Here is a 21,001-nt window from a genome sequence, read left to right on the forward strand (position 1 = left end):
GCACTGGACATCTGCTGCTTGTGCATTTAGTACATAATTAGTAAATCACATTCTGTCAGTGCTTTCCTTTTTCCTGGTGAGAAAGGTATTTTCAACACCTGCACATCTCTGGTTCTGAATTGATAAAAATCAGTTTCTATGTTGTTTCTATCTCTGCTGGATCCTCCAGAAATCCTCCACTCCCTAAATTATCACTGAAAATGTAACAAGTACAACATATATGGTATCCACTTTTTGAGCTTTTCTATTAGACTATTGTTTCTGATACTGTACTTTATTAAACACTTTACTACAAGCTACAGTAGTACAAGGCTGCTTTTGTCTGTTAAAGAGAATGCATCTTTTCTCTCCACTGCCCAGCGTTTTGAGGCCGTCCTGCAGCACGGAGCAATAGGAGCTCAGCGCAATGCCTGCGGGAAGGGGGATGCCCCGCTCCGAGAATGTTTGATGCAACTACAGCACCCGATGGCTGAGTTAGAGGGACGTACAGGGGATAAGTAGCCTCCAGACACACTGCAAACAAAAACTTGTTATTGACAGTGTCCCGCATTTCATTTTAAAAGATCCTAGTCCAAGCCTGCCCAGGTTTTGACTTTTCAAGCTTTGACTGAAGAAATATGTAAAAAAAAATATGCAGGTTTCCACCCACAGAATAGGTGCAAAACATGGAATTTTACCTGCACTGTGTGCTTCACTTCTGCCTGAAATTGCCCCATTCCAACCCTAAACCACACCTTGTGGTAGAAATATATAAACAAAGAATGAAGTTACAAGTGTAGGAAGAATAAAGGCAGAGTGAGAAGCAAAATGTACAGGATAATGTATAAACAAGATGTAAAACGTACAGGAAAAACTGTCATTTTATTGAGTAATAATATGACAATGTGGATTAAGATATTAAAACTTTAGTTATTTCAGAGTCTTAAGAACCCCTTTTTTACAGAGTAGGAAAACTCCCATCTTTAATTACTCTGACTGTACTACAGATAGACTATTTCCAGGCACCATGTTCTGTCATCTGCTCCGTTTTCCTTGGGGCTGAGCAGCCATGGGGTCCATCAGGCGCCAGCTGGGAGGTGTGTGTGTGCACAGGGCTGCAGCCTGGCCACGTGTCAGTGGCACGGGGACACACGACCTCACGCCAATGGAGGGGTGCTAGAAACTTGCAGAGGCACAGTAAAGCAATTTCTAAATATATTTTACTCCTACAGCCTGCTGTGAGGCCCTGCAGCCATAAAGAGCAGCCTCCCTCCAGGGTGGGGAGAGCAGTTGCTGCAGGTCTTGGTAAATAGGACTGGAAGTGCCAAGGATGGTGGAATGGAAGCAAAAGCGAAGGTCCCCTCTGGCCTGGTGTCGAGCAGCGTGCCCTTGGGGCACCATGAAGAGTGTCTGCGTAGCAGGCAAGGAGCAGAGCCTTGCTCTGGGGCCACGGCTGGCAAGGTAGGGCCTCTTGCAGGCAGCCTTTGTTGTGGTCAATGGCGGCATCAAAATCCTCCCTGCTTGTGTGGAACAGAAGGGTCAGGTGTCTCTGCTGGGTTATGCTAATGTTTTCGTACTGGATGCCATGCTGAGCCCTGGTGCGGTGGGGTTGCCAGAGATGCTGTGAGTCCATCAGGGTGCTGCTGGGCTGAAATCTGCCACATCTGAGGGGAAGGGTGTGCAGCTGTGCGTCTCTGCCCAACCATGTCTCCAGGCTGGCACAGCTGCCTCTTCCCTTGCGTTTCTGTATGGCTTTCTCAGGAAAAGTAGATGTAAACGGTGTCACTGATCCTCCACATTGCTTGTCCTGAAGGTCCTCCAGCCCACGAGCACAGCAGCACTCTAAGGAAGGATGGAGCGAAATGCGACTCTGCCTCGCAGGGCTGCCAGGAGGGGTGCTCGCTGTGCGAGGAAAGCCGTGCTTGCTGACCTGCTCAGCAAAACTCTCTGATCTTGCGTGTGCTGGATAGGTGAGGGTGTTGCAATAGCAGGTCTTTGTTAGAAAAGGATTAAATTTTTCTGTAGGATTAGAAAGTATAACTGGGCTTGAAGCTAGGGTCACCTTTGGAAAAGTAGTTTATTCTGGCTCTGATAATGTCCTACCGAAATTAACTGACAAGAACAGAAATGACTATCCTGTAACAAATAAATATGAATCCCAATTTAAGAAGGATACCAGACCTAAAACTAATTCACCAGTCTCTTCAAGAAAAATCAATACTTCCTTTTATTCATTCTAAGCTTTCCCTGTTCTAGTTAATTTGTGTGCCACCACAGACCAGAGCTAGAAACAATATGAATGAGCCTGCCGGGTCTGAGTTCCTGCAAGCTCTAGGGAAATACCAATTCCTGTCTAGCTTTGCATTTTTATTTCTAGTTTTAGTAAATTAATGTAACTTTCTATATTGCTTCCATCTTAACATATTGCAGAAAGTCTTTGCTTTGAGGGAGCAATAAACTATATAAATGACCTGATATATAGGAAACAGCATCTCTCACAGTGGGGATCCGGCAATTCTTTACTGACAAGAGTTTTGTGAAGCTTATTGAATACTTGAGGAAAAATTGTAGGATGCTTAACAAGAATTTGCTAATACGTTAGCTTCAGGGCAAAGAGTGAATGCAGTCTGTACTCTGCCTTACTGAGCTTCAGGTGGGATCCACTTTGCAGACTTGAGTCTTGCATCTCTTCTCAGAACAGTGAAGGCTAACCAGCGTGGCTCCTATTAATCTTAACGCAGTTTTCTTGACTGCACAACTAGATCAAATAGTCCTTACAGGTCTCATTTAGGAGAGCAAACTGCATGGTAAAGGACATTATTTGCCCTGAAATTAGCATCTAATAGCTCACGTAACTAGACAAACCATTCTTTGCAAAAAACAGACTAGAACCAATCTGACTTCATTATGAATAGACACATCAGTATTTTTGTATTTATTAAATTAAAACCACACAAAATATAACCACACAAGAACACACATCGATATTCCAATGTCATATCTCACAAAGAAAAATCTCTTGCTGTGACTCTTCCCTTTTATTAGCAGAAATCCAATTTGCAAACAGTTGTTTAATCATGAAGGCTTTAACTCATCAAAACAAGTAGAATTCCCCTTTCTAGGAATACATCATAACCACACACAGACATACACACAGAGTTCAAAGGCAATTTCTGCAGCCCTGAAGTAGATGAAACTTCCACAGCAAACTAGCCTTTGTCTGCAGAACAAGTAAATTTCTGTTATTTTCATAGTTTGTCATTTACAAGCAAACTCATTGAATATTTTTAAATACTTAAAACAAATTTCACTTTAACAAGTATTTACAAAATCCTTACTAAAGATCAACATCCTGCATAAAGGTGACCTCAAGGATATATTGTTGCTACCATGCTACAGTTTGCACAGAAGGGGTATAAAGGCCATTGCTAGTTTTGGAAGGCTTTAAGCCTCTGTTGATATAGCATAAGGACATCAACCTATGGAAGGCAGAAGAGGTCATAATTTCAGTGCAATTACCCATTCGTGACTTGTTTTAAGTACATCGAGACGATGAGTCCGAAAGACTTGGGTTTTGAATTATTGACCGTTTAGTTCTTTAAGAACTGATTTCATGGAAAGTTTTCAGGCCATCACATCCGTCTTCTACTGGTGATACGAAGAAGTTGCATAGGGACCTTCCTCATTCTCCTCCTCTCTAAAAAGAAAATGATCATAATCATCAGATCAGGAACATACCATGGCTCACAGTAAAACTGTAATGCAGATGCAGATCACCACTTTTCCTAATGGATGGATCAAAATAGATAAGACTGGCATTGCCTAACAGAAATACTACTTGCAGTATACTACTGTTCATTATGCACCTCTGGAGATCTTGTTAATGTTGTCTCAAGAACAGAATGTTGAGAACAAGTAAAGCTGTGTAAGTTCAACAACATCAGAATGTGGTTAGAGTTTAATGAACTATTCTTGACATTACAGTGCCAAATCAATAAGAAATACTGTAAAGGATAAACAAGCAGCGGGTATGCTGAAATTTTGATACTGTTGCTTTCAATTTCTTTTTTTTAAAAAAGCAAGCTTAGTTGTGGGTTTGTTTCAGCCTTTTGAATGGTGGGGGGTGCAGACAGACCAAATGAGGCAAGAATATGAGCAGGCCATCATCGTTGTAGTTGGATCTGTGTCTTGATGCTGCAAGGATATTCCTTGAGTAGGCTCCTTGATGTATTCTTCCTGTGCATCAATCAATACTGAGACTGATCACTTGGATTTTCTCAGGAGAAAATAGCTGCCCACAAGTGCTGTTGTTAATTCAATCACTGCATAAACCAAAGTAGTGTTGCTATTAAAAAATCCTCATGAAAAATGAGTCTGCCTACTGTTTACTTGACAATATTGCTTTTAAAAACAAGTGGTTATGTAAACTTATTGCAGTGCAGCATCCAGTACTAATTCAAGCATGTTAAGTTCTTGAAAGATCATTGTTTTCTACTACTGTAGCTTCAAAATTATGTTCCTGAGAGCCTATTCTTAAAGATGCTGCCAATTTTAGTGTTTTGGTGAGAACAGAAAGACAACGGTTGCTACACTGTGCACTTCCAAGGATTTCCAGTTACTTTTAATGCTGTATGTGCCTCCACATAAAGGTACAGTTATTCAAATAATCTAATACTGGTATAAGGTAAAAACTATGTATTTCAATAGTATTCCAAACCCCAATCGTGCAGACTTTTCCCTACTAACTTCCGAACACGATTATTTATCTACAAGTTAAATTTCATATAACGCCCCAGAATAGAATCAGAGAAAAAAACAGTACAAACTAACCAAGCAGCTGAGTAGCTTGCACTCATTTTCCCAGCCCTTCCCTGCTCTTGGGTAGTCCAGCAATATTATCTTCATGAAGACATGACATCGCTTTTGCCTTGAAAAATCTTGTAAAACAAATGAAACCTCAAAAAAACCCAGGTTTTGGATTAAACTGGTAGTTATTGCAGGGATGTGTGGTTACCGTAGTACTAAAAACAGGCGTTAGCCTTTCTTACAAATACTACATCTATTTACATTAGTGATGCTACAGATCCAGTACCAAGCATGATTCTTAAGATACAGATGATCTCTGTATATTTAAGTAGTATCTTTCCTTATATCATCAATTCTGCATTGCAAAACTGCCATGGAATAATTTGCAGATGCTGTTCATAATACCTGGCATACCAGTAAAGTAAGGAAGCAAACAATTCATAAGCACTAAAGCACTTTTGATCTATAAATTGTCTCAAGAAAATACATTTTAAAACTTTTTTCAGGATTGAAACCTATCAACATACCAAGCTTGTAAGATTGGACTGCAGGTATGTAAAATTCAACCATAACTACTTGGCTGAAGCTAAGTATTTCAAGAAGTATATTCTGAAGCTGTGACATACACCCTTCTGGGGCAATGAGTTTCTAGCCACATATGCTCAGAACATAGCTGCAAATAGCAGTCTCTGCTAGTTTGTGAGGATGAAGGAGAACAACTGTATTTTCAGAGCTTATACTCTCCAGTAGGGAAAAAGCTTACTTTCTATGCTGTACACTGAAAATTACTTTCTACTTCTTAGTTTTGTTACATTTCCCTTTTTAGAAGAATAAACCATGGCAGAGTTACAGCAAAAAGACCTTCCTTCTAATCAGAGGCTGTCAGAATTGGCCTTTCAGTCTTTTTTCTTGAAAGCCTTAATATAGGAATGGCATCCACCATGAGATGGCCACAAACACTGGACTGACATTAGCTGCAGTTGCTTATGGTGGATAGTAGGGGTGAATATGGAGAACTGGAAACCTGAACTAGTGATTAGCAAGTCTTCAAAGTAACAAAGCGGCTACTCTAAGCTGTTCGTCTCCACTTCCCATGAAATACACTTGGACTAGGGGCTTTTACTTGGCATTTGCCAGTAGAGGGCAGAAGACTGGCACTTGAGTCACAGCCAGCCTTGAGAGGTTTCCGTATGTGGCAGGGACATAAGAACCATGTAGTAGGTCATTATGAGCGAACCTAAGAAAGTCTAATAAATATGTGCAAAATAAACTTTTGACCAAGGCTCAGGCATGCTGCAGTTGGCAGTAAGGGCTGTCAAGAACAGCTTCTAACCTTCTGTCCCAGGCTGCAGGACTAGGCTATATGAAGAAATCTACAACACGTTACTCCAAACGAAGGTAACAGCCAGGAAATGTTACTAATGTAGATCTTCAGAACTGTACATAGCAAGTACAAGTCTGTTCTGATGGCTTAAAAACAAGCCAAGCTTTATATGAAATAAAATTACATAATAGCAGCTCTGGCGCGTGGCCCACAAGCAACAACATGGCAGTGTGTGTATGTTTACCAACGAAACAATTTTCTTCACTTTTACGATGCTTAAAATAGCAAAGTGGTAAGTCACTGCAACACTCCGCTTCAGGGAAAGGGAAAGGAACAGCAGAGCATTACAATGCTTCATAGTGCTGTCTCTTCCTGTCCACTGTTGCCACTTTGTCCAGCAGGTTACAGGAGCTGAAAGACATCTACTGCAAGCTACTGCATGCATCAGGCCACAATAAAAAATGCTAATAACCACTTCTGTAAGACCAAGTGCACCTGAGTATGAACAAGTAAACTCAAATCCAATGCTTGGATGCTTCTAGAATTCACAGTTAAACAAGGCAACAATCTGAGTTCGTGAATTCATAGCTTTTGGAAGTCTGAAAACAGGATTCTCCACAGGCAGCCTCGTTAATTGAGGTATCTGTTTTCTTAGCTCATAGCCAACAATGGTGACCAATTATTGAACAAATTAACTCTATCAGTTATCAGTTTCAAACGCTTGAACAGCCTACTCTTTCCTAGGTTCAGGTCAAGGCAACTGATCAGATGACAACATATGGTTCTGTTCTAGCGCTGCACACCAATTAATTATATTGGCTTGTATAAGCAATAGTGATTACCATGGCTCTATTCAGTTACAAGGTTTTCAAAATGAGTCACTAAAAGGCAAATGCAGAAAGATGTGACCTGTCCCAGAAAGAGAGTATATGGCCCTAGTGTTCTAGCCTACCACAGTACTACTCTAAAATATTAAGGACTCTATAAAGACCTTGCATTAGACCTCTGGTGTTCAGCTATCTGATACCAAAAACATCACTAAACTCAACTTCTGTTTTGGTATCCGGAAACATGCATAACAGCATTTTGGGCAAGATGAAGCACTACTATATTTTCTCAAACTATTACAAGTTGCTTTTCTTCCACGTGTGGATAAAACTAATAATGGGCATTCTTCCCTATTATGCAACTACGTGAGCTGGCAACATATGCTACAAACTGTATTAATACTTTTGCATTTCTTTTGGCCTATGATAGAAATATTGTTCAAAACAAAAATAGGTCTTATTGCCTTAAGCTGCTCACCTAGAACTGCATCTTGGCTAAATACACCTGGCTGGGGGAATCATTAACCACTGATTTCTTGCTCAGAGAAACTCTCTAATAAAAGTAGTATTACATGCAGATCTAGCCATATGTTTACATAAAGTCTAATAGTGAAAGGTAGCTGTCACAGACTGAGTGGTTCACATTCTATAATCTTTAATGCTTGTCTACCTGCATAGCTATTGAAGTTTAGTATCTAGTCTAAATCTGCACCTATGTGCTCCTCAATTTTTCTACCTAACGGCAAGAGGTTTTAACTGGGAAGAAGTTGACTTTAGAGATTAATATACTTTATTCCTTTGAAAGCACTTAAAGTGGTGACTTCAAGAGTTATGATTAAACAATCTAATTCATCTTAAGCTGTCTTTGGAGCACAAAGCCGTTTCTGACTATGAAACTGCCTGTACAGTTTGATCAGAATCAGTGCATGAATGCACATGCATTCTTGGCAACTTTAAGGGAGACCAAAGTAAAGAGCAATTTAGGAGATATCGTGATTCTCTCCATCTGTCAAATCAGGCTCACTGGTATGGTGAGAAGTTATGACTCTTCCAAGTTTCAGAACGGATAGTCTGCTTCTGCTTGCAGTTTTCTTAGTCCAAATGTCCCTTTTGGTGGTAGTAGATGTAACTCTAGGTGCTCCTTTCTTACTCTCAAACAGGAACTTAAGTACACTGCAGCGTTGGTGCATGTCACATTCTAAACAGGCCTTGACAAGTCAATCTGAATACAGAAGGCCAGAGTAGCTGGAAACAGCATTCAATTTCAAAAATGTCTTTCACTCTAAGAATTGAAACTTTGTGTGTTCATGACACTGGTTTACTATCATGATGGCTGTCCAATTTTCAAGGCCTCCTGCTTCAAGCAAGGGACAAGAAAGGTATAGGCAGGAGGGAGAACAGGTACCTCCTGGGGAGCTGCTGGAGCAGAGTAAGGCATGCTGCCACTTTCCAGTGCAGGCCCAGAAATGCCATTGATGGTACATTGCTGAAAAGGATCTCCAGGGCTTTTGGCAATGGTCTCCCTCTAACTCCTGCTCTCTGCAAGGAGTAAACGTTCTGCAAACTCCCTGTAAACGTTGACTTTGGTCCTTTGGCACTATTTGTCAGACTGTAAAGGGGTGAACGCAGTTGGAGATGTGCAAGGACAGCTTTTGTGAGCCAGGACTGAAAGTCAGAGGTGGTGGGGTGGAAGGTGGCATTATGAAGGCTTTATCAGACATACAGGAAACTTCTCTTCACTTGGATAACATCCTGCTCAGCAGCCTGAACTCTGTAGTTCATGCTTCCTGTAGCATCATGACCAATAAAAATCTGTGCTCTATGCATAATTCACAAAAATTATCTGCTAAATCTGAATAGGAGGTGGGAAAGTAATTCATCCTCCTATATTCATAATTCCTTGGGAGGAAATTTGGCACCAGGCCTTCATTTCCCAAGTTGTAACTTAAGCAATATAGGAAATGTATATTAGTAGCAGCAGTGGCTATTTGTGCAGTGTCACTCTCACTGTATTGGCTGTTTATGGTGCAGCCAGGTCTAAGTGAATTTCCTTCTGTAAACTAGCATGTTATTTTGTTGAAGGGATGTTAAAATAATTGCCTTCCTCTGGCAGGGACTGTGGTTTTCTGTGACCCAGATTAACTGCTGGGTCAACACCTACTCTAATCTGTATTAGATACATATGTCTAATGATCTGAGAGTCAGCAGCGGCACGTTTTGATAGATGCTCTACATTGTTTCAAATATAATAATGCAAGTGAAAGAGTTTGAATAGAGAAGGATACAAGTTCCAACAGTTCTTTTTCCTCTTTCATGTAATCAATTCAAAAGAAAATAACTGACAACTGTGTTAACAAGGTGTGAAAGAGTTCCAGCCTTCCCTGACACTGTAACTCTAACTGAGCGTCCTTCTGGAGAGTTGTATGTGGAGTGCAATAAGTAATGAATTACCTTAAGCTTGGGATATTTCTCCAAATGAGGCTTGTCCGATTGCTAAATGCAATATCCTGCTCCCCCTGAAATTTTTGTCTATTGAACAAAGTTTTTAAGTTGCTGAAATAACTCCTTAACTTCTTAAAGAAATGATGGGACTATACGCTTGATAGATTTGGTCCCGAAAGGTTACTTTCTTCTTACCATGAAAAGTATGCTGCTTGCACTCAAATCAGAGTATGTGAAGTGAACCAGGATGATGGAAGAAGTTTTGCATTCAACAAATTTGCAAAGGCAAAGTACATATCTGCAGGCATACCCTCTCTCCCGTTCTCTGGTAAGAGAAGCAATACCAGTCCCCTGCAGTCATGGTTTTTATTGTCATAAGAAATGCTACCTCAGCATCACACACTGAGGCAATTTCTGCAGAGAATAAACAGGCCAGACAACCAGCCCAAGAAACTGCTTGTGAACAACCTGAGGAAGCTTGTCCCAAGGATGTGGGAAAAACAAACACTACTGAAGGCCACTCTTGCTCTATGTCTTTCTGTACTCTCCATGGGATGCCTGCATATGTGAGGGGATAATCACTGTGGCAAAGAGGTCAAATAGCTTTTTTTATGAGTAAAGTGTGTGGGAGCTCCTGGCTGTAGAAGAAATAATGAAGAAAAGACGGAAGTCTACATAGGTGGATCCATAAAGTAGGGAAAGGAGATAGGATAGCTTAACTGAAACTGCAACATGGAGAATATTTACACAATTATGAGGCAATCTGGGACAGAAAAAAAATGCACTCATGCCTTTCTGTATACAATCACCTTCCACGTAGGCTTTGGCTCAGTAATCTACTGAAAACTATGGGTTTGCTTAAATAGTTGACCACTTACATAGCAAGACATCTTGGAGAATACTGGCTTTCTAGCTTTCATGGAATATTATTGCTATTCTACAAACAACGTATTGTAAGACAGCCTTTAAAACTGCCGTATCAAGGCATCTGCTAATGGCGTGCTCTGAATGTACCTGGTGCATGACAATAGCATAGACTTGCTGTTGACAGATTAAAACTACAGATGCTGCCTGAGATACCCCACAAAAAGGGTTCAGCTTAGACTAAAAAGCCTTCAGGATAAGATTAAGATGCTTAATACCAAAAGCAGTATTTACCTGACATTGTCATCTTTTAGTTTTCTGGCTGCTTGTTTGGATAACTTAATCTGCAAGTCCAGCCTCTGTAGGAAATCTTTGGCAGACAGTTCTTCTGGTGCAGTGGGCTGATTGTCAGGCTCTTGAGGACTGGGAGAAGAACTACTTTCTTCCTGAACTGTCACTAGTCCTTCATCACAAGAAGGGGAGCTGTCAACAGTTTCATTCTCAGGAGACTCCAGTGAATTAAGTCCATTGAACAGTAATGGTTTCTCTGATATAACAGGAATATTCAGAGTTTTCCTCAGAAATATACAGTCATTAGTGAACAGTTTATTTGCCCTCTTTATTTGCTCCATCTGAAAAAGATAGGAAAAATACAAGTTATTAGGTTTTGGCAAAGTACAAAGTACTAACTTTCCGAAGTAGTACAGTAACCTCTAGTTACAATAAATCTATACTTTCTTTGCAGCAGCAATGACTTTAGGAAAGTATTTTTTTGCATTCAAAGTGATTTCAGAGTGTATGTTCTGCCTTAGCCTTGTCAACTCAACAGCCTAGCTTCTTCCTTTTATATAGACTTCACTCCAAAATACTAGTCTTTCTACAGTCTTGCACTACATAAAGATGCTTTTCTTGAACAGTCTTCCAATCTCTATATAAGCTCACATGAACAACTTGCCACAGAATAAAAATGTATTGCAAAAGTACTGGTGATTTGAATTTATATTAGAGTGAGGCTCAGAATTGCTAGCAGCTGCTGTAGGGGAACTCTGGTAAAAGGCGTGCATAATACAAAGAAGGGGCGATAAAGTTACCTTGAGCATTCAGGACATACTAGTTAAGAACAGTGAGCACCACAAGTCTTGGAAGAGCAGTATACAGCTCGTGCATAGTATTTTCCCCCCTAGCTGACGTAACAAATTCAGACTTCAGATGAAGTCCTGTGTTTCAGTGAGAAGTCAGGCAGTGAAAAGAATGGGGTGCTCGTAAACACTTTATAATGCAGCTGCATGGACTAGTGGCTGCATTAGTTCAGTAAACTGGATCTACAGCATGATCAACAGCAACCTCATGTATGTAATAATGCATGGTAACAGCCACCACATAACTGTTAAATACTTTTTATGCAACTTTTACCCAAAGTACTTCTTAAAACCTACTCATCAGTATAGACGATCTTATGACAGGAGCAAGAAGACGACCCTATCTTTCTCAGCGTACTAATGCACAAAGCCCCACTTGCTCTATACTTAACCTGAGAAGCTATTATAAATTCCATTGCTTTACAGGCAAGGACAAGTTCCCAGTAAATGTTTATACTATCTCCCTACTAAGAATGTTGTTTAAGTTCTTAGTCATCAAAATTTCCCTTCCAAGTCAATAACAGTTAAACTAGCTTCCTATTTCTCAACTGCAAGGTTTCAAAAAAAAGCACAGAAATCAGTATCCATGATCATGTGACTTTAAGCTTTAGTTATAACCTAAACTTACGATTTCATTATGAAAAGTCTTAAGCGAAAGGAAGAAAAATGACCGTTCTGGTCCCCTGGTGACTGCAATAAGCACAAACCCCTAATCACTAGGGTACTGCAACAATAAATGCACTCTAAATAAAACCTACTTGAAAACAAGTACAAAGAGAACTGAAAATATCTCTTGCCTGCATTAGAAGTGTTATTCATTTTTATTAAACTAAATGGAGCTAAACTGAGTAAGAATAAAACCTTTAAGTGTTGTAGTAAGAGTGTCTTACTGCTAGTATAATTGCACAGAAAAAGCTGAGCGCTCTAAGCACTAGCCACTCACTACTTCAAAGTCTGAAGTATCTTCAGTTCAGCATTCAGATGATGAAAAAATTGCTCTACCATCTTACGCTTGTCAGTCTTAAACTCTTTAAACTTTACACTGACACTACTGGGAGTCCTTCCCAATTGCAAAACAAAAGATCATTGTTAACAGATAATAACTGGGTTAGCACGCCTGTGCATTTCTTACACTGAACATACTAGCAGGGTCTAAAATGAAGTAGAGATGTTAGTCTTTCTTCTCTGTGCAGATGTGAGACTGTGTTGCCTCTTGTGTAACTGGAATAAACTCCTGCATGCAATGTAGACCTGTACTGTGTGGTAAGAGTATCTGCTGCAGTGCCACTATAGACCTTGTGTCATGTAGGGATGCATTTGCTTGGGTCCTGGAAGCCTGATGAAATCTTTCTCCGTAAAAATAAAGAGATTCTCTCTAGAAAGGCTAGGTGTTTGGAAGAGTGAGAGTAGTGAAAATGGTGCAGGAAAGCTCAGCAGTAAGTTATTTCAATCCATTAAATATACAAAACCAATATTCTCTATTTAAAGGCAACCCCAACCTGTTGCTGCAGATGGCTAACATGATGGAATGATTAGATTTAATAATCATTTTCAAAAGCTAAATAACTAATATCCATTGTCAGATAGTAAGCTACTACTTCAAGTAAGAGCAGCTCATTACTCTTCCAGTTCCCGAAGCCTGGAAATTATTTTTAGTTAGCCTTACACAGTTTATGGTGTATCTCTTAAGTTCTTTCCCAAGCTGAGCACCATCTGAAGGGCATAAAGGAAGCTTCACCTGACTTAGTAATAAGACCTATAACAGCCATCAGATGCTAGTTTAAATGTCAGTTATCAAAATGTCTAAAAGCTGGCTGTCTTCACAGGTAGCAAAAAATGTTTAAAATGCTAGCTGGAGCTTTTCTCTAAAAATACAATACAAAAGTTGAAAACTGAGATCTCTGCTACAGATGAGCTGGGAGGTGATGCTTCAATAGCTGATAAATAATGCACTGTACTGCTGTTCTCTATCCTACTTCACTGTAACTCTACCTCTGGTTACTTCTTCCTAAAATACCTTTAAATACCATCTTGTGGCATTTGGAAGACTGTGCACCTCTGCACTGAGCAACAATGAAATGGGAAATACTTGGTTCTAAAAAGAACACCCCTCTGCCTTGGGCAGGTTACTTAATGTGTGTAATACATACTGCTCCTTCTACAACTCAGTATGTCTCCATACATTCATGCATGTATGGAGAGCAGGATTTAACACTAGTTTTCTTAGTGCTAGGAAAAACAAACTGTCAGCTACAGACCTAGAACAGTGAAAGCATGTGCTAAAGCCTTTGCTCTTACAACTTTAACCGAAGCTGCAGTAAGGCATAAACTGTTGCTGAACTAATCCATCAAAACTGTTCCTACTGACCATGAAACAAATAGTCCTCTACCTTCTCCCCTCAAACGGGATACCTTTGTACGGTGGAAAACAACACTCCAGTGGAACTGTAACTATGATACTAAACAGTAATTCCCAGTGTTAATCTACCCAACAGTGTTCAAAGAAAGACCTAATGAACACAAGCCACGCAAGATTAATAGACAGTGCCTGTGGGAGAGGGGTGATGGGCAGAGGATGAGGCCAAACAAAGCACACCGATCTCTCTCCCTCTCCCCCAACACTTTCATCCATCTTAAACTGCCTATGCTATGTCATGCCAAGGCAGGCACTGGACAGGATGTCTCTTGCTGCAAACTGACTCCCAATGAGGAAAACCACAGTAGGAAACTTCTAAAAACAGTAATACTGGAGGCAATGGCAGCCAAAGATAATTCTGATGTTCCCATTACAGCAACTCTCACTTCTAGCCAAGTATAAAGGATGCAGGAAGCAAATGTAATTACTCTTTAGAGAAAGTCAGCCCTTGTCATTGTGTGAACACGTAAGATTCTTCATTTTGCTAAAAGCAAATATGTTTGCATACATTCCTACCCTGGGCTGAAACTCATTAAAGCAGAAACACAATGGCTGATTTCAGCTAACTTGGCATTGCTCTTAGGGACATTTCATGTCAGTGTAACCTTTCTCAATTGAAGCCTATAATGATGCAGCTCTGGTTTCTTCAGGAGAGTACTAGCAACATTAAATCAAATACAAAATGAGGTGTTTAAAAAACCCCAGCATTTATACTTTAAAAGCATCATTAGCACAGCAAAAGCTTAAATTCATACTATGAACAAAGTTTATGGTTCATAAATTAAACCTGTTTTGTCAGACTGTACAGGTTCAATCCCTAGCTTCACTTCAGCTGAAAGGGAGTTGTAATGTGTTTAGAAATGCCTTTTTTCTGGAAAACTACTACTTAAGTAGTCTGTGTAGATTTTTCACTTACTGTAGTGAGCAAATACACTTCTGAATGAAGAACACTAGAGTCAAATCATTTAGGCCAGAGACTTTTATCCATCATGGAAAGCACGGCCAAAAATAAAAATTCTAACAAATCCAATGAGCAGCTCGGGTCACCCCGAGGTGAGCAAAACTTTGGTTTAGTGTGGACCAATATAAATCCAAAACACCATTAATCCTGTTGCCAACAAGATTTGGTCAAAATCTTTCTTAAGGGGAGAGAAACAGACTTTCAACCCTTTTCACAACAAAGGCTGAATGCTGTTGAAGTTGCTGGAAGGCTTTAGTATATCTTTCAGAATCAGAGAAGAAAAGGAAACCCATTCCAGTCAGAACCTATTAATTTGGGACTGTGTTGTACCTCTTCTGGATGGAGCCCAACTGGAAGGTGCTTTGTGCTGATGTGCAAGTGACATTGACTGTGTACTAGCAGCATGCTGTTAGCTATGCTCACCAGCTGCTTGGTCCCGGGCAATTCTGCAGGGGACTACTAAAGCTGCATATAGATAGGTCAGTTGGTAGCTCACTGGGCCCCAAATAACCTGGAATGAAGGTAGGGTAGGTGAGCTCTGCAGCAGCTTATGTGCTTTAGGCAATCCTGCTCTAGCAGGGGAGTTGGACTAGATGATCTCTAGAGGTCCCTTCAAACTCTGAAGATTCCGTGATTCCGTGATTCCATGGGGAATTATAGTGCTTTAGGGCCTGCTGGTAGACCCTACTGGACTCTGCACGTCTTAGGCTGGCATAAGCCTTTCACCATTTTCCACAGAAGTAAACTTTTTTCCTCTATAGGAAAAGAGAAGGAAAGCTGCAACACTTTCAAATCAGTTGTTTATCACCTCTAGGCAGGTGAGTAGATGACAATGGAAGAATTTTTAGCCCTGAAGCTACTGGAGTAAATTCTTCTTTTCACAGCCTACGTATCAGCATCAAAACAATGATTCTTCTCAAGATAAGTTTAATTACATTGTGGGCTTTTTTAATCTGAAGTGAGTGTAGTGGTGAACTGTCACGTGAGCCCAGGTTTACTTGGTGGCAGTAAGTGCATCTTGGAGGTCAGCAGCCAGTCCCGCGAAGTCAGCACTCGCCAGTTTCAAGCCCAGTCCTGTCTCGGGCAGCACAAACTTCAGCCACTGCCCATCAGAACTGGGCACTGACCCCTCCAAGCAGCTCACAAGGTTCAGATGTCAGCATTTTAAATACTGAAACTCAAACCAGCATCATATCCATGGCAAGGACCGAACCTCCTGCCCACTATGGGTAGGAAATGCTCTACGGGACAACTTCAACCTGTAATCTCGGCTGCTTTCCACTTCCAGTGCCTCTTCCCCTTCTCCTCCGCTACCTTCTGGGCCTCACAACTGCCCGCCGCCGTTACGGGAGCCCATCGCCGCTATCGGCCCTGCAGCCCCCGGGCCCTGCTGGCTGCCCGGGCCGGCCAGGCCGCCCCGGCGGCGCCCCCCTTACCGTGACGCCGTACTTGAGGGCGATGCCCTGCAGCGTGTCCCCGGCGCTGAGCCGGTGCTCCACGTAGCGCTCAGCCAGCGGCGCCGCCACGCTCGCCGTGCTGCCGTAGGAGCGGGCCTTGGTGCGGGCCAGCCGCTGAGACAGCTCGGCCTCCGACTCCGGCCCGCCCGGCGGCTCCTCCCGCAGCGACTCGGCCATGCTCCCGCCGCACCTCAGCGACCGCGGCTCCGCGCCGGCTCCGACACCGCCGCCCCGGGCATGGCGCGCCGACACCGCCCCCTCAGGCGCCGCCCGCCCGGCGGCAGCGGCAACGGGCAACGGCAACGGCTCGCGGCAGGCCCGCCGCGCATGCGCCGGCAGCACGCGAGGCCGCACGCGCGGGGCAGCGCGCATGCCCACTGGCGAACGGGCGCCGCGCCTGCGCAGCGGCGGGTCCGCGCGTCTCGAAGGGCGCTGGTGGGCAGGCTGTCGCGACGGCGGGCTTTTAACGCCTTTGGCTAATACTCAAGGTGACAAAGGATTCACATTTTCCTAGAAAAAAATACCAAGCGAAGGTGTTCTGTCTTTCCACGCACCTCGCTTCGTGAGGAGGCCTCCTTGGGGGCTGTGGGCCTGTGAACCGCCCCCGCCTCAGCGGTGCGCCTGGGGCCCTGAGGGCCTCAGGGCAGGGTTGGGAATGCGGAGCAGGGGGGAGACCATAAATGCGGGAGTATCATCTGTCCATAGGGATAGGTGTTCTTGTACTGGGTCACAAAATCTCTAGTGGAAACATTGATTTCTGTTCTACCAGTTAGGAATGAGCAAGCACAGAGTACTCTTGCCTGTTGACACTTGAACCCATTGGCTGAGTCTCAGTAATGCAGTTTGTCGTTGAGACTGAGAAGAGAGTGTGAAAAGGAATGAGTTTGGGTGTAACTGCACAAATACAAAGGTGTCGTAATTATGCCAGATTTGTTAGAACAGTAAAAAGCGGGAAAATTCGTTTGAGGAAAAAGTAGATTTCCTGACTAATAACTTATGTCTTAGAATATCCATGTTATTTTAAAATGAATATAATAACAGTGTTTTAAGTGAGTACTTCTTGCCAAGAAACCCGCGTATAGGCTTTCTTGGGAAAGCTGAACCATAATTTCTGAACTGGAGCTTTCTAACAAAAACTGTGTGGTATGTATAGATGGCACAGACACGTGTGCATCCTACAAAGGCACCATATGTACCAAAACACCAAGAAGTGTCCAGGGCAGCCTGCTCAAGGTGACTGTGCCTGAGCAGGGGTATTGGACAAGATGTCCCCCAAATGTCACTTCCAACCTCAACCACACTGGGATTCTGGGAAATGGTGTATGCGTAACAAACACCTAGTGTGGTATCATTTTTTTTCTGGGAAGTCCTAGAAAGATATACCTCTAGCTTAAGCAAAAAAAAAGACATGCATGTGATAACCTCAGCATTCCTCAGCCCAGTGTATATTCACATAATTATTTGGAAAAATAAAATGCATCAACTGACATAATAACTAGTTGTGGTTTTTAGATTAATTATGTTCAGTGGGTGGCTCGTTGAGTGTCTCTAAGAAATACAGTACAAAAATCAAAGCAGATCTGACAAATGTTGCTAATCTGGCTACAAGTTTCCAGGCATAAGTTGGGAAAATGTAAAAGCTGCCGTTCAAGATGCACGAGTTACTGATAAGGAATGACACATCAGCACCCCACCATCACATGAGAGAAGCAAATGTGACAAATCCTGGAGTGTCCGAACAGAGGAACTGTAGGCAATGCATAGATAGATCAGGACAGTACAAAAGATTATATAAACTGATGGCAAGAAAAGGTTCACTTTAATTTTTCTACAGCCTAGAATATATTGGGGAAGTTGGAGGCTCCCCTGGGGATGTCCAATTGAGTTTATACCAGCTATAGAAAGAGCATGAAATTCTGACATCTCCGTGCTTTCAATTCCTTGTGAAACAACTTGATTTGCTGGGCTGCATCAGCAATTCAGCCATGACCCACCTAGCAAAAGAGCTGAACTGCAGGTCAGCATTTATTAAAAATGTCTACCGTGTGTGCAGTGTGGAGTCACGGCTCAGCTTCAGCCTCTTAAGACTGATCAATTACAAACATCTGGATGTCTGCCTAGAGCTGGAATTACTCAGACCAGTTACTTCAGCTAAAGTGGCTTTTAGTAAAGGGGAACTGCAGTTCAATAAAATGGAAATGTTGTTTAACCTTACCAATACAATGAGCTGAACATGCAATATCAATTAGTTTGAAAGTATGTTTGACAGGTGCACTAATATTAGACAGTATTACTCCATCTAATGTTATCTTAAACTCTATTTATATGCGAAGTGCGTGCAATACACTTTAAATCAGCTGTCACAACTCTGAGAACAGCAGAAGCATCCCTTGCATTAGTATAAAGATACCACGGATATTTTAATGTTGAAAGCTTTATTTCAGTAATAAACCTTTCCAAGGATATGTATGAGTTTTTTCTTCTGGAGTTGCTGGATTGTCTTTTCTTTGCATTGGCAATTCGTGGATATGTTTGTTTCTTACCCCAAAATCCATATTACATCCAGAGGAATGTGTGGATGTGGGATGTTGCCAAGATATCTGATCTGGTTAGCTGTCTGCCTTTTCTCTACGTAAAGTGAACACCCTCGAAACCAAAAATTGAGTTAAAATTTGAGCCAGAGCTTAAATTAGGTTACCCATTTTTACTTGTGTTTTTAATATGCATTCAAAATGAGTTACGGAAGAAACTAGAAGTGTCTTGCTAATGAGACTTTATTTTTAAGAAGAAAATTGTTAGCAGTGAGAGTGTGGTGTCCATGCTACTGAAATATCTTCATGGAGTGTCTCTGATCTTGTGACAGCTAATGGAAATACTAGCTTGCCTAGGGTTTCTTGGCTTTAAGTTTAAGACGCGAGGCCCTAAGAGGTTGTTAGTTGTCAGACCCCTGTCTGACCTTGGTAGAAGTTGGAGCTCACTTGTTTCACGATGTCATACTAACCAGGGCTTGTTGGCACTCTAGTGCAAATTGGCATTGTGCCTGCACTGCCTGCGTGTTGAGTTGCCGCAGGCCTGACTCCAGACAAGCTGACAAGCTCCTCTGGCAGGCTGCAGGAAGGAACAGTTTGCACTGGTGACCCACCCCTAAAGGTGCAAGCGTTCGGTGTAGGGAAGTCAAACCTGCCACATTAGAAAGAGTCCCTGCTATAGCTTTGGGATTCTCACTTCCCCATAGCAATATTCTCTCTCCTGATCTCTGAATCAGCAGCTTATTGACGTACGTGGGTATCTCCTGATGGGCAGGTGCTGTATGGCAATTAGTTTTAATGTATTGGTTTACTGCCTGATTGTGATGTTTTCTGTTCAGCAAGGGAGTCTCTTGGCACTACTGACTCCACTTCCTTCCTCCCTGTTCTCTTCTGTCCTTCCTGTTTATTCGTTACTGGTTCTGTGACTTCTTTCCCCACAGTAGCTTCCAGTTCCAAGGAGCTGTACTTGCCCAAACTTGTTTCTTGCATTAAAATCAGTAATTCTTTTGGTAATGCTAGCATTGAAGTCACATAACTGTGGGATTGGACTTGACACTCTCATCAGACTTACATGGGACAGAGGAGTTCACTCCTCTGAGTCATTGTGCCAGGACTGGCTGCAGACGTCGTTACATCTATCATTCATTTCATGTTTGGGAGGTTATTGCTGCAACTATAGCAGCTAGAAACATACTTTTAAAAATGAAAGCTTTAATTTCAGAGACCTCAAGTAAACATTGTGGAGTGCCTGCCGGACCTAAGGGTTCCTTAGAGCTGAGTCTGAGTAAGGGGAAACCCCTTTCTGCATTCTTTTTCTCAGGGACATTTTGAGACCTAGATAATATTAGCTTTGTACAGGAATTGGATAAGGACAGAAGAGATGTATGGAAGCTAATATTACAATATTTACTCATGCAGCAGTAGTTAAAGGTAATTCTAATGAATCATTCCGTTTAGGAACTCTCACTGCCTCTTCTGTCTTTCTGAATTTGTTCTGAGGATAAGAGTTTTCTTTTCAGTAGAGCTTCATGATGAATTTTCTAAATAACCAACAGTATTTAAGTCTATGCAGTCCATTGACTTCCAGTTAGTACTGGATACTTAGCTGCCATTTTATCATTGAAAATCATCTGTATCTAGATCAGTAAGTGCAGAGTGGTCTTGATTTATTTTAAATATTATATAGATAGGTCAACAGACTAAAGTCCGCAATCTTCTAAAATAGAGATCAGTATCAACTGAGTCTAGTTAAGGTGGCCCGTATGATTTAATGGCAAAGTAGAGAAGGGAATGCCTTCCAGCTAGGTAATTATTCTGTTAATGATCAGATATTCATCAGCTACTTTGTCAGTAAAGAAACCCAAATTTGCTTAGTAAAGGATTAAGTGAAACAGCGAGCATTTCCTAACTTTGATGTTTATGATGATGCAAGCCAGGGACATTACCATTTATAATAGTTTAACAATGTAGGACAGGGATGTTTTAATTTCAGGAACGATAAAAAACTATCCTAGTGGGCTGTATGTGTGGGCAGATTCACAATAATTAGGACAGAATAGTCAAAAAGAAGGCTACCCCCTGGTAATGAGCAGTGTATCAAGCTATGCTGTCCACCTTTGCTCATTTTGCAACCTCTGACAAAAAAGAGATGTAATGTAGGACAAAGATCAGAGACAAATCCTGCCTTTTAAGAATAATAGCCCTGGGTTCTGCAATTAATTGCAGGAAGGAGAGAGGGTCTTGCATGAATTTCAAAA

At 41.7% G+C, this 21,001-nt stretch overlaps 1 protein-coding gene across 1 annotated transcript; it reads right to left on the bottom strand.

Annotated features, from left to right (window-relative positions):
- Nucleotides 1-2,880: 2,880 nt before the first annotated feature.
- LYSMD2 (LysM domain containing 2) lies at nt 2,881-16,534 on the bottom strand. The gene is made up of 3 exons (XM_054214792.1): nt 16,195-16,534; nt 10,537-10,874; nt 2,881-3,676 (listed from the first exon to the last, which is right to left on the bottom strand). Exons 1-3 carry the CDS (start codon nt 16,390-16,392, stop codon nt 3,625-3,627), a joined length of 588 nt encoding a protein of 195 aa, XP_054070767.1. The 5' UTR covers nt 16,393-16,534; the 3' UTR covers nt 2,881-3,624.
- Between the last annotated feature and the right edge of the window lie 4,467 nt (nt 16,535-21,001).

Source organism: Rissa tridactyla, chromosome 9 (genome assembly GCF_028500815.1).
Source record: "Rissa tridactyla isolate bRisTri1 chromosome 9, bRisTri1.patW.cur.20221130, whole genome shotgun sequence".
Taxonomy (NCBI): domain Eukaryota; kingdom Metazoa; phylum Chordata; class Aves; order Charadriiformes; family Laridae; genus Rissa; species Rissa tridactyla.

Coding starts and splice junctions, on each gene's coding strand:
- LYSMD2 (XM_054214792.1), bottom strand. CDS start 16,392: ATGGCCGAGTCGCTGCGGGAGGAGCCGCCGGGCGGGCCGGAGTCGGAG. Junction 10,875..16,194: donor CCCTCAAGTACGGCGTCACG/GTAAGGGGGGCG, acceptor TATCTTTTTCAG/ATGGAGCAAATAAAGAGGGC. Junction 3,677..10,536: donor CTAAAAGATGACAATGTCAG/GTAAATACTGCT, acceptor TTTTCTTTTTAG/AGAGGAGGAGAATGAGGAAG.